The 13,483-nt window shown below is 40.9% G+C and overlaps 1 protein-coding gene across 1 annotated transcript; it reads right to left on the reverse strand.

The window, feature by feature from the left end:
- Window positions 1–2,989: 2,989 nt before the first annotated feature.
- sephs3 (selenophosphate synthetase 3) lies at window positions 2,990–10,244 on the reverse strand. The gene is made up of 8 exons (XM_073470046.1): window positions 9,612–10,244; window positions 8,713–8,816; window positions 6,891–6,998; window positions 6,542–6,696; window positions 6,221–6,311; window positions 5,236–5,335; window positions 4,725–4,937; window positions 2,990–4,189 (listed from the first exon to the last, which is right to left on the reverse strand). Exons 1-8 carry the CDS (start codon window positions 9,886–9,888, stop codon window positions 3,939–3,941), a joined length of 1,299 nt encoding a protein of 432 aa, XP_073326147.1. The 5' UTR covers window positions 9,889–10,244; the 3' UTR covers window positions 2,990–3,938.
- Between the last annotated feature and the right edge of the window lie 3,239 nt (window positions 10,245–13,483).

The following is a 13,483-nucleotide window of genomic DNA, read 5'->3' on the forward strand; positions in this document are numbered from 1 at the left end:
CTCCATCATGCAGTCTTTCAAAAATTCACCATCAGTGAAAGGCTTGCTCTGTTTTGCTAGCTTGTATAACAGCACATAGCTTACTTTCATTGCTTATTCATGAACGGTCAACTGTTTTGTAAAAATATTCTGTCCGGCAATTAAGCTTGAACGCAGTTTCAGGGTTTTTTCTTCTCTGTCCCACGATGACAAGTTTGCGGCAAAATTAGGATACTTGGTGGAAAAATGTCTCTTAATATTGTTTTCCTTGAACACTGCTCTCCTGGCATATGAAATGTACTGCCTTTGAACCAACACTTGTGATTAAATATTTAGATGTCAACTCTTGGTTAAAAACTTAACATTCAGAATCAACGTTTCTCTTTTTTGAAGCATTCATGCCTAATCAATCATGTCTCCATCTTGACAGCCACAACTGTAAGTTGTCATTTGAGGTGAGTGAACAAGAGTCAACTTGAGGCCTATTGTCCAATCAAAATGTGGACAGCACCTTTTGTTGGAATCAAGCAAGATATAAATGAAGACTCACTGTAGTCGTTCTCTTCGAGATTCATTAACGTGCTGCCTCTTATTGATTTTTTGGAGATGGTTTTATTTTTTTGAGGACGTAGCAGGCCGAACTGAGATGGTCAGAACTGGTCCCCGGGTCATATGTTGCCCATATGTGATCTAGCTGCTATCTATTGTGGTTGACATAGACCATTAATCTGTTGCTAAACATAATACTACCTCACGAACATTTGTTAAGTTTAAATAAAGGACGATAAATATGATTTGAAAAAATAATAGTAAAATAAACCTAATCTTGCTAAATCATAGAGAATAAATCAATCTAATTTGTTAAAATTACTAATTACTTTATGGTACATGTATCATCCATTCATTCAATTATTCAATTCAACCTGGCACATGAAAAATGAAGTCAACATTATGCTAGTACAGTCTGGGGTCAACTTCGTCAGTCAGCAGAGTAATTCAGAAGAGACTGGTTGGGCACACGGGTGGTGCACTGCAGTGTAGTGTCAACAGCACAGGTGAGCTGGTGCAGCCTTGAGGTGCTCCAATGTTAGTTATAATTGTATCACTGTATAACCAGCTGTATTCTGCCAGGGAGAAAGAAGCTGTACCAGTGGTGGAGGTTTGGATTGATCTCTAGCTGAATCATTTATGACAGGAGTAAATCAGGCGGAATGGTGTTAAATACAGATGAAAAGTCCAGGAAAAGAGCTCCGGCACGTTTTAGGTTTGTTCAGGTGTTTGGAGTTGAGATGCACAAGTGTGACAATTGCATCTTCTGGACTGCGACCTTGCTTATAGGCAGACATAAAGATATGTTGTGTGTTACTTATTGCCTTGCAGGGATGCTGGACCCGAATTGTTTCCAATTATTTTATTATAACAGATGTAAGTGCTATTGGCCTGAAATCATTAAGATTTTTATTTTTTGGATAGCTCTGGTTGATGGTTTTGTTGCCTGGGTGCTGTCAATCAGGTCTGATCAAAACATGCAGATTAGCTGTAAACTTTTAAACTCTTAACAAATACCTAGGGAGGTGTAACAGTCTGTAAGGTATGTCATTCCACTTGCCATTATAACCACATTTTGATAAGGTGAGTAAGTACTTGTATAGGGATGTTGGCTCCATGGCACCCTCTCTCAGAGGTGGCACTAGCAGGAAACGTTGCCAGTTATGAGAGACTTGCCCGAGGTGCGTTGTTGAGTGCAGCACAATGTACAAATAATGTGTATTAATGACCATATGCCCTTCTTTATGAACATGTATGAACTATGGGTTATGGAAATGTTTATGATAAGTGTTACGAGTGGGTTGCTGTACTTTTAAGTGTGGAAATGTTCATTTAAGGGCGTAACGTACTATCTGAGTTAGCTAGTTAGCTTCTGTGCTGAAATAACTTGCTATTCTTTTTGTAGTGTGCTGTGTGTGAGCTGCCTTACCGAGCCGACTGTATGACTGACCAGTACATAATCTGTTCCTGTCCAGATAATAAACTGCAGCATAAACAACACACAAGCCTCCTGTTTGTCATTCTTCACACAGCGCAGAGTCGAAGGGTTGTTTGGACCAGCCAGCTACAGTGAAGTGTAGCTGAGCATGGTTACACCGACAAAAGCCTAATTGGATCATAAGTTAGTTGTCAATCATATAAGGTGATGGTCCTGGCACCAGGGATGCTGTCCAGATCTTGTTTTTAAGTACAATACCTTCGCCCAGGAGGCTACGCTTTCACCCAAGTCCATTTGTTGGTTGGTTTGTCAGCGGGATTACACAAAAACGACTTGATTGATTTCCATGAAACTTGGATGAAGGATGGTTCTCAGCCTAAAATAGACCCCATTAACTTTTGGCGTGGATCTGGATAAAGGAATTGATTCAGGATTTTTTTCTCACCTTCTTTAATATTGTGAGATAGGGTCCTTAAGTTACAATTCTCAGGGAATTATGCATAGACCTCGATGAAAAGAATCAGACTTATTCAGGTGGTTGGCATCTATGAGTGTGTACAAAAGGAGACTGTTGGGCCATGGCAAAGGTATGCACTCTGAGTGCCATTCTAGTTTACACTGTGTTTAAATTGCATGTGGGAAGGTAAAAACCTTACTTACTAGACCCTTTTCATGACATATTGACATTTCATAGCAGAACAAAGCACAGGTGTAATCAACAACATACCAGGCAATGCTGGAACATTTACAGAACTGTTGATTAATGTCCTAAATAAATAAATGGAATGAAACACTAATGACTGCTCCATTCTCTTACCGTGTCTCAGCTCTAGGGCCCTGAATATCGTGCACGCGTCCTTACTGGCCTGTCTTACTGGAAGCCATAGAGGCTTTAATGCCATTTTTTCCACACATGCTTTTAATGCTGAGAAGTCATAATGTTGCAAATAAAAAAGGTTTGCCTGGTGATACATTTGAAGTTTGTTCACACTAATCTTACATAACACCCAAACAGTTTGTCAGTGTGAGTTGATGGTTTTATTGATTGTGAAAAGCAGGAGATATACAAACGCTGACAGCTTATGACCTCCAGTCTCAAGTCCGACACCAATCCAAAGGCAAACATCCACTCTGCCTGGCCCTGTTGGCTGGGGTTTAAAAGGCAGAGCTTCATAAAAGGAAAAGTGGGAGGGACTTGGGGCTGGACAGCCAATCAGCTGACATAGAAGGACATCCTAAACACCACCCAGCCTGTCTAAAGGAAGCTGCTCAAGCCTTCCTCAGAGCTGTGTGGGCAGAGCCAGGTGCCAGTATGAACCATTTCTTTTTCACATGACACATTCACCAACATGAAACATTAGAATCATCCACGTCCAAAACAAAAAGTCAACGAAAACCTCTGTTCCACCTCCCCACAGCAAAGCACCCCAGTTAAATTAGAAAACACTCAAACATACATACATTTACACACAATCTTTTTTTTTGCTGCCAAGAATGATTTGGAATGTTTTTCTCCTTAGAATTTAAAGTATTTTTTTCAAGAAACCTTTTTTGCATTCAGATGAATTATACATAGTCACTTGTCAGGTGGATTAAGAAAGGGCATGCTACACTGAATTTAAATTTGATTACAAAAAAGTGAAAGGTAGGCCTCATTTCAGCAGCTTTCCCATCTGCTATTTCCAAAAATGGATAAAGATGCTGTCCATTCCCTCATTCACTGGAAAAGATGATGGTGGTTTTAATCTGAGTGCTCTTAGCATTTTAACTAAAAAGGGCGATGAGATGGACAGCAACATCAACCCACAGAAACACATGCACACACTCACAGTTGTGCGCGCGCACACACACACACACACACACTCACACTCACACACACACACACACACACACACACACACACACACACACACACACACACACACACACACACACACACACACACACACCAGTGTCAGAGGGGCGGCAGTGTCTATGACAAATTGGGGCTAGGAGCAGGGCTGTTGGAGCTGTTGTCCTGATTTGCGGCCTGGCTTCCTCGTGGCGGAACCTCTATAATACGAGGTTTGTCAATGATGCGAGCATGGCGGTCGCCTTTCTCTACAATTCCGATTATCCATGCTCCGCCCGCTGCCCCCTGACCTCCAGCTCCAGAGCTCTGGCTCTTCATCTCTGAGCAAAACTTGGCTGCCTGCTCTCTGGGCAGACACACCAGTAGCCCACCTGAAGGAAAGGAGAGGACGAAGGGTTTAGGGTCAACACTGATTATAATATTATACGCTTTCAAACAATCAAATCATGGCTAAATACCAGAGCTGCACAATTAATTAATATTTTGATGAAACTGCAATATGGCCGAGGACAATATCCAAATCACAGAAGTTGCAATTTTTTTTACTGTGCTGCAGAGATGACCTTGTCTACAAATCTGGTTCTACAGATGTGTTTGTTTGTTACAGAGCACAATGAACATATCCTGATCTTGAACCCATTTAAGTCATGTTTTTGGGGCTTGGAGCCATTATTTGATAGGGCAGCCAGGAGTCAGACAAGAACAGGAGGCAGAGAGAGGAAGTCATGCAGCAAAGGCTTTATCTGCAGAGCGCTGTGTTAATTCACTGCTGATGCAAACCCAACATTTCCTAGTGCTGCAGCTTTACATTCAAAACATTTAACACATGGCCCTATCCAATACATATTACTATGGTCATTCAAAGATATACAGACAACACTTCTGTGTGTTAATCTGTTTTCATACCAGAAGTCTCTGCTGACGTGCCCTGAATCAAGTTGAACAGGTTTCCACAGGCTTTACTGATGGCAGCCATCTTGGCTAGGATTGGTAGGTTGTGGATGACGAATGCCACCTCATTTCGTTGCTGTGCTGCCAGGTTGTTGGCGTGACCTAGCAACCCGAAACCTGTCACATCTGTTGCAGCGTGGGCCTGGAACTTGTGCATTAGCCCTGCCGCTGGGGACAAAAACATCAATATGGATGAGTCCTGACAGACAAACTTTGTATCATAACTATAAAATGTGACGGAAAGCTAAAATGTGGAGCCAAGCTAAATGGGCGTTCAGTCAATCATTTATTATTATTCTTAATGAGGTGAAAGCCTGCAAGACTGAGTAAATTCAAGTCACTGGTGTGGAGGCACACAGAACAAGCTCTTATACAATCTCTCAGCTATAAATTAAACAGTAAATGCATTTCCTTGATCAGTGATGACTGCAGAATTTCAGGACGTAATGAACAAAGTGTATAGTACCTGTCCGGTTTAGCGTTGCCATGGAGAACATGGCTTCCTGATAGGCCTCTTTAACTTCCTCTTTGGTGACGACTAGCTTGATCTTGTTCCACCTTTCAGGCTGGTAGGATATAAAAACAGAGACACATAATGGCAGAGGGGTGAGGAGTGGGAGCACAGAAACATGTCAATGTAATAACAACACTACAAATACTGTTCATATGAGCACAGTTGTCGTGTCTCGACTTCTTATTCTTTGTTTGTTCAAAAAGGTTTTTCAGAGTTTCCAAACTCACCAATAGAAATAAAAAAGAGTCCTCAAAGCTGAGTGCGATAATGCTTTATTGCCTTCAATAAGAACATGAGATCAAACGAGACACAAACCTGTAAAAAAGTGTATCTGGCTTCGTATACTGAATGCTTTCCTTGTATCTACTAAGACGGGACAGTGAGCCCCACGACTCATCCAATCACTCTACTTTGTTCCACTCCTCATTGGATTTCACTGACACAGCTGTTTTCCATTATGACTATCTCTTCTTACCGGGACATGCTTTGAACTCTTGTTGGCGCGACATAGTGGATGATCGCTATGCTTTAAACCCTCTTTGGAGGAATCTGGCTGACGCTCGCTAATGAGGTGTCTGCCCCTTGAGTGAATTCAGCTGCGTTCAAAGCTACAAAAGCCTGCTGCAGGACCTGAGATAGTCCAAGATGGCGTCGACCCCAAAATTCATTAGGCTCTAGAGAAGCGCTTTGCAGAATATGGCCTTGAGCTTTATCTGAACTCCCTCCAACTGTACATCCCCTCCTCTGAGCCTCTACTGACATTTCACACTCATGGTTTCACATTTCAGTGCTTCAACTGTTAGGTGCTTATTCAATCAGCTGATGTGGAATAACACATTTCTATCCATCTATCGTGATTTCTTCACACATGATTATTACTTAACACACTCACAGCCGTTATTATGGATTGATTATATTATTCTACAGAGTGGCTCACCTGATCGAGCCACTGGTGAGCATTCACAGCCACCTGCGTTCCCAGAGGTTTAGTCAGAACCAACACATCGCCTGGTACAGCACCGTCCGGCCTGGAATAAAAAAAACCCCACACACTTATTGCTGCTTTTGTTTTTATCTAATTAGTTTTAGAACCTCTCCACAAATGCCAGGCACCGCTAACTTAACTAGCAGGCTGTGTCGCTTAATCTCAAAATAACATTAAAGAAAGAGGAAGGAAGTACTTGTATATTTTATCTAATGCCAAATGAATATGTGCAGTTATAAAAGATGCAGGACCACAGCAACAGTTTTGACTCACATGATGAACTCATTAGGCTGACAGACGACTGATGCTACTCCTCCTACGATGATCCAGGGGTTGATCACTGTCTGGCCTCCCGTTACAGAAGTCCCTCCCTCCTCTGCAGCATCACGAAAACCCTGAATCATCAGCGGCATCACCCGCTCACGATCCTGTGTTGTACATGCACATACAGATGATACTGAATCATGAAAGAAGACTCTAGAGAAATGGACAAATACTACATATGTAAACTCCCCCAGTCAAAGATCTGTTAAAAATATATACTTCACTCATACTTACTCACAAAAGTGGCGTCAAAAAATAAAAGCAAAGTCAAGACCTTGGTATCTACCTACAAACACACCTTGTCATTCATCTTCTGGCTGACACTCAGCAGCATCAGCATGTTGTCACACTCTGTGATGCCCATGGCGTAGAGGTCACTGAGGACATTAGCACATGCTATCCTGCCCTGAGAGAAAGACAGAGAGCAAAAACTAGTCAAAACAGGCAAACGCCTTTAAGAATTGTTATCACATCTTTAAAATGATTATGTTTGACATGGGTGAATCAAGTTGGAACTAGGCCTGGGCTATATGGTCAAAAAGTCTATCATGATGGTGAAGTTTCATATCGGCAGATATCATTAATTGTTGAGCTAAATAAAAATACTGTCATACTTATATATACATGAAGTGGCCCTCAAATGATGAGGATTGACTCAGAGTATCCTCCATGCAAAATGGTGACGTACTCCCCTGCGTGGCAATTATCAGTGCCAAGTTCAGCCGAGAACAATAGTTTGTAAAAAGGTCCTATCAGTCGAGCTCTAGCCCAGAATTGGTTTCCATGTCCTATTTAAAACATTAACTTTGGACTGTAGGAGACGGGTCAAAAAGTCCAAGGGTATATATTCCATTATTGTCTTATGCCATCAATTGAAGGAGCTTTATCCAAAATCCAGCGAAGGAGAATATTTTTCCTGGCACTAAGTATCAAAACATTATAGAGTTTTTTCTTATACATATTAGTTATACGGCCATTGGGAAGACTCAAGAGCAGAGAAACTGGGTCAAGTTTGAACTCCATTTTAAAATTTTTTTGAATTTCAAATAAGACATCATTCCAGTACAAGACCAGAGACAGTCAGTGAGATTGCCAATCTCTATTTAATATTTGAGACATAACGGAGAAACATCTTTTCTATATTTAGAGATATGGTTTGGAGCCACATGTGCTCTGTGTAGTATCTTGAGCTGTAACACTCTTGTCCGTTATTTTCCTTGCATTGTCCTAGATATTTTCCCACAGGTCCTCTGTTATCACTACACCCAGTTCCCTCTCCCAGGTCTCGCCCAGTGCCAGAGATCTAACATTCGAGCAGTCCTTCAAACTGTAAAAGAAAGCACTAATGGAAGCATCCCCTTCAGCAAGAAGCATTTGTTTCTCAATTTGTGTGACATTCATATTACGTGTCTTTTGTAATGAAGTCGCTAATCTGCAAATAAGGAAAAGATCCCTTCTTGATATGTCACATTTCTGTCATGAAGAAACATAATTTTTAACCCAATCAGCTATGTCTCTTAAATGTGCACTCAGTTGGTATCTTTTAATATCTGGGAGGTCCAGTCCTCCCATGTCACTTGGTAATTACAACACAGACATCCCAGTCTTCCAACAACAGCCAGATATTTGATGTTACTATCTGGATAGTAGGTCAAGAGCATCATTGTTGTTAGCTGTTAGCGGCTGTTGCTCCTCTTCCACTGTAGAGAAGCTAGGCAGCCAAAGTAGCACATTTTTAAATTAGTTTATTTTATTGGCAATCTGACAGAAATATCACCGATACTGATAATAGCAAAAATGTGAATATTGGCCCCGATAATCAGCCAGGGCCAATAATCAGTCCATCCCTAGTCAGTTCAATCAATCAACAGTAAGTTGTTCATATGAAGAGACCTGTCTTATTTCTCTGTTGTATGATTACTACTACTTTTTAACATAACTTCTAACTTTTTACTCACTTGTTGGGTAGACTTCCTGGTGACTAAAGTCATTGTTAGCGGTGGCCCTAGTCTTTGTTTGTGTGTTTGAACAGCTTACTTCCTGGATAGTTCATGTTGAGCATTGGCAGGGTGCACGTGCATGTTGTGCTTCATAGAGGGAAACACCTGCCAGTAACTCACCATCATGTATGGATCCTCTACCAGAGGGTAGAAGAAGTCTGTGGTCTGGACCAGGGAGAGTCCTCCATGCCTCAGAGGAATAACACAGCAGTCCATCCCGACACCTGGAAACACACCACAGCCAGGGGGCAAAGTTGCAATGTTTCTCAATGCAACACAATAGCCTTACAATAAATATGAGTTGTTTAAAGTGTTCAGTTTTTTTATAGTGAGAATACTACTTTCGTGGTGTGTGTGTGTGTGTGTGTGTGTGTGTGTGTGTGTGTGTGTGTGTGTGTGTGTGCTTGTGGCGACAGTGAGGCTCACAGAACTGTTACATAGGATTGCATTACAATGTATGAACAGTACAGGCTTTTCTATGTCCGTGGTCACTCTGTAACTACACGTGCTGTAGGTGGCTCTACATATAAAGGCAGTAAACTAAGGAAGTTAGGAATTTTAAGTACTATTGCAGCACTTTAACTCGGGATTGCCAAACTCCTTTACTGGAAGAAATGTGACTAAGAGCATGAACTTTGCACTTAAAGCATCACAGTCATTTGCGCTGAGTCATCTACCGTCTGGGAATTTGACAACTCACGGAACTGGTGTGCTCTTCTTGAACACTACTAGCTACTATCTATAACGCACTTACTATGTGACTTGGCGATAATGGTAACTTACAACTAGCTATAGCCAAGTCGGTTATGTAACAAATCCAATGGTTGATGATTACTAAAGACAAACTGTTTTGATTCGCACATAGCTGTCCATCTGTCAAACGAGCTGCCAAATGACTTATCAAAAGCTAGCATCGTTAGCAAGAGTTACGCTAGCTAACTAACGTTAATGATTAAGGTTTCTGGCAAGATGTATGGGACATAATGGCTAACTATGCTAATTCAGAATTCGTTCCTTACCGAGTCGGGGTCCGGGCAACGGTTGGCCGAAGTCCGATACTTGGTCTCCGGCCTTTCCTGACCCGTCGGCCCGGTCCGCCTCCAGTCCCGCCAGGAGTTTGAGCAGAGCCTCCTGCGGGACCTTGCAGCCTCATCCCTTCAGGTCCGAAAAGGCTGTGAGACGGAACCCGCGCTCCAGGCCGTGCTCCTCGGGTTTGAAAGGCTTGTATCCGGGGGGAAAACACCCCTCGGTTCCTACCGCCTCTGCCGAGGGAGGAGGAGAAGTTGAGCCCGACATACCTGGCTAAGGACGTCTGCAGCTACACAAAGCCAGTCGCGTACTCCAGTAAATAGAGACGCGAAGATGAATGGAGCGTGCGTCCGGCGAGCGCTTCTTGGAGTAAGAGCCTAGCGTACAGTTAGCCATAATAAAACTGATACGACTTCCTGTCGGAACCTTCGGTGTAAAACATGTCCATGCATGATTAGGAGTATAAAATACATACATATACCAGATAACTTGGACATAGGACTTGGATGACTACAATATTAGAAAAAGGTAGTTTAAACCCATAGCGCAGTCAGTGATATAGGAGAAAGCGTCTTATTTTGAAGGCGGATTTGATGATTTTCAGTCTCTGTCTGGGCTTCCGCTCGACGCAGCACAGGAAGTTTGGAAAGCGTTACCACATGCCCTCGCTGTCAGGTGTGTCATTGTATTGTCAAGTATTTTTAGTCGATCCATTTATCTGTTATAGGCGTATTACTTTGAAAACATGAAACACGTTGTAACACCCACCCTGTCACGTAGTAAATATTGCCGTTGTTATGAAGTTTGAGAGAATAAAAAGGACAACAATTATGATTTTTCCCGAATCGTACTAAATGGTTTCTTCCTAGTTGAAGCGAGAAAGAAAGCTCACTAAAAAGAGGGTTAATCTATCAACCTACACAAAGTCAGATCAGTATAACACTCCTAAAAGTGAGTCACCCAATCTTAACAATGCAATTACATAAAAATCTATTGGAAATTGGAATAAACACCTTGTACATAAAATGATCGATGAAAACTGTTATTCTTTCATGCTGGAACTTGAAACAACTGTATAAGTGACAAAGTGACTTCCTCTCTCTGAGACCACTTTCCTATGGTGAGATCCTAGCGACCATGAGAACTGTGTTGCATGGTTCTGCACGTGATTGGTGGGAGACAGTAAGAGAGAGAATCCAAACATGGGGAGACTTTCAGGGTGCTTTCCTGGCATCTTTTCTTCCTGAGGACTATGTTGACGTTCTCGAAGAAAAGATGCCATGAAAGCACTCTGAAAGTCTTCCCATGTTCAGATTCTCTCTCTTACTGTCTCCCACCAATCATTCTGATTCTGTCTCTCTCTCATTCTGAATCTGTCCCTGACCCAATGAGTACCTCATCTCATGAGACTGCCAGTCAGAAACCCTGGTCTGTTTAGGCCCTATCGTGTTTTCTTGGCTGCCCCACATCATTCTAGTGAGGAATCTGTGTTTATTCTTGAACCCTTTGAAACCCAAGCCCCTATACACCTTCACTTTTAACATTTTATTTCACTTGTGCTTGTAGGAGCACATTTCAGTTTGATTATCCCCTGAAGAGGCATTTGTTTATTGATTTATTGTCCAAGTAGCTGACATTGGGCATCCCCTCTAGATTGACATGTTTTTTGTTTGTATTTTTATGTCGGTTGGGCTGGCTTGTAAGCATTTTACTGCCAGTACCACCACCTAGATTTATGAGAAAAATTTAATTCAAACGGCGAAGAAACCATATACCTTGGATAAATAAAGAATAAAGTGGTTCATGAGAGCCGCTTATTTACCACACTGAGGAATAAGGTTGTAACAGAGCTCAGACAGGCACAAGCAACATTTTTCATTGATGCTATTCTTGAAGCAAAGGGTAGTAACAACGGAATCTGGCAGAATTTAAAACAACAAAACAACAACAAAAAAACAGGGAAATCTAATGAAATCAATAAAACAATAGAACTAAATATGGAGGGAATTGTGAACCATGGTCCCAGTAAAGTGGCAACAGCATTTAATTCTTATTTTATTGATTCTACAAACACTCTATCTCAAAATTTTTCTGAATCTAAGTACTCTCTCACCCCTCTAAATACTGATGCTCCCATTCTGACTTTTAGAGAAGTGACCAACTCCAAAATAACTATGATTATTTCTCCCATCAATGGTTCAAGGGCAAAGGGTGTTTATGGGATGGACACAGTATTTATTAAAGGGTTATATATAAGGAGGCACTCATCCCTCCTATATATATATACATATATATATATATAGACAGACCCATCAGTATTCTTCCAGTAGTATCAAAAATAGCAGAAAAATGGATCTCTGAACAGATAACTCATTTGAATGCTGGGTCCTTCTCATTGCATCCTATGCAATTTGGGTTTTGTAAATATCATTCCACGGAAACTGCTTATTGTTTTCTTTTGGAAAATATTAATACTAAGTTGGATAAGGGAGGAGTGGTAGGGGCCATTTTTCTTGGTTTAATGAAAGTCTTTGATTTGGTTAGTCATGATTAATTACCAAGTTATCAAAGTATAATTTAACCTGATGTTATTAAATGGATAAAATCATATCTAACAGATAGAAAACAATGTGTTCATGTGGATCATAAAATTTCACAAATGTTGGACAGTCATGTGGGTGTACCACAAGGTTAAATTTTGGGTCCTCTGTTATTTAGTTTCTATATTAATGACATACCTGAAGTCTGCCCATCCATTGTTACCTGTCAGATGTATGCTGATGACACGGTCATATGTCTACATGCAAAAACAAGAGGCAAGCCGCAGAAGAGCTATCAGCTTCAATGGTCAATATCTCAACTGGTTCACAAACCAGCAACTCAATATTAATAAAACTGTATGTATGTTTTTCTCCAAGTCTGCAAATAGAGATCCAGACACAGATGTTAAAGTAGAAGGGAGAAGACTCTCAGTGGTGCACGAGTTTAAATATTTGGGAATAATTCACATTCCAAACACAAGTTAAAAAAGTTGTGAACAAATTCAAATCTGGCAAATTTCAGACACATCAGGAATAATTTAACTACAGATACAGCTCTGACTTTAACGTTGTACATCAATGCCATGATTCCTTCACACATGAACTATTGTCTTACCAGCTGGACACAGACAGGTAGTACCACATTACAATCAGTAGAGACAGTTTACAAACAAACCCTGAAAACATTGGATAAAAAGTCAAATTCATATCACCGTTGTAAAATTTAAATTAAATATGACTTTTCAAACTGGGAAAACATTTTCAAATTTGCAGGTATTTTACTTGTGTATAAAAGTTTTCACGGTATGAAAATTAGAAAATCAAATATGCTGTCATAACCTGGGATAAAGTGATTATGTCTGTCTTTACTAACTTCTTATGTCCACGTGCTTTTGTCTGCACTTATGCTATTTTGTCTGTGCTTATGTGCTTGGTACTTTTGTCCGTCTTCAAATGCTTATGTGTTTTGATGTGCTTATGTGCTGATGTGCTTTTATCTGTGCCTATATGCCACGTGATAAATTGTTCTTGACTGTGTTGTGTTTTTCATATGCCATCAACCTGCCAGGGACAGCTTTCATGGTCGTGAAATTTGTGTAATTTTACTTGTTTGTGCTTATGTGCTGTGTTTTTATTTGTTTTCTTAATGCCATCAACCTGCCAGGGACTGCAGTTGAAAATTAGCCTGTATGGCTAAATCTGGCACATTTACATCATAGACTCTGGTGCTCATGTTTATTAATGTACATTGTCCCTTCTTTAAATAAAATAAACAAAGTACAGCAAGGGTACACATATGACAACACACACAAGGGCTAAGG

Source organism: Pagrus major, chromosome 7 (assembly GCF_040436345.1).
Source record: "Pagrus major chromosome 7, Pma_NU_1.0".
NCBI classification, from domain to species: domain Eukaryota; kingdom Metazoa; phylum Chordata; class Actinopteri; order Spariformes; family Sparidae; genus Pagrus; species Pagrus major.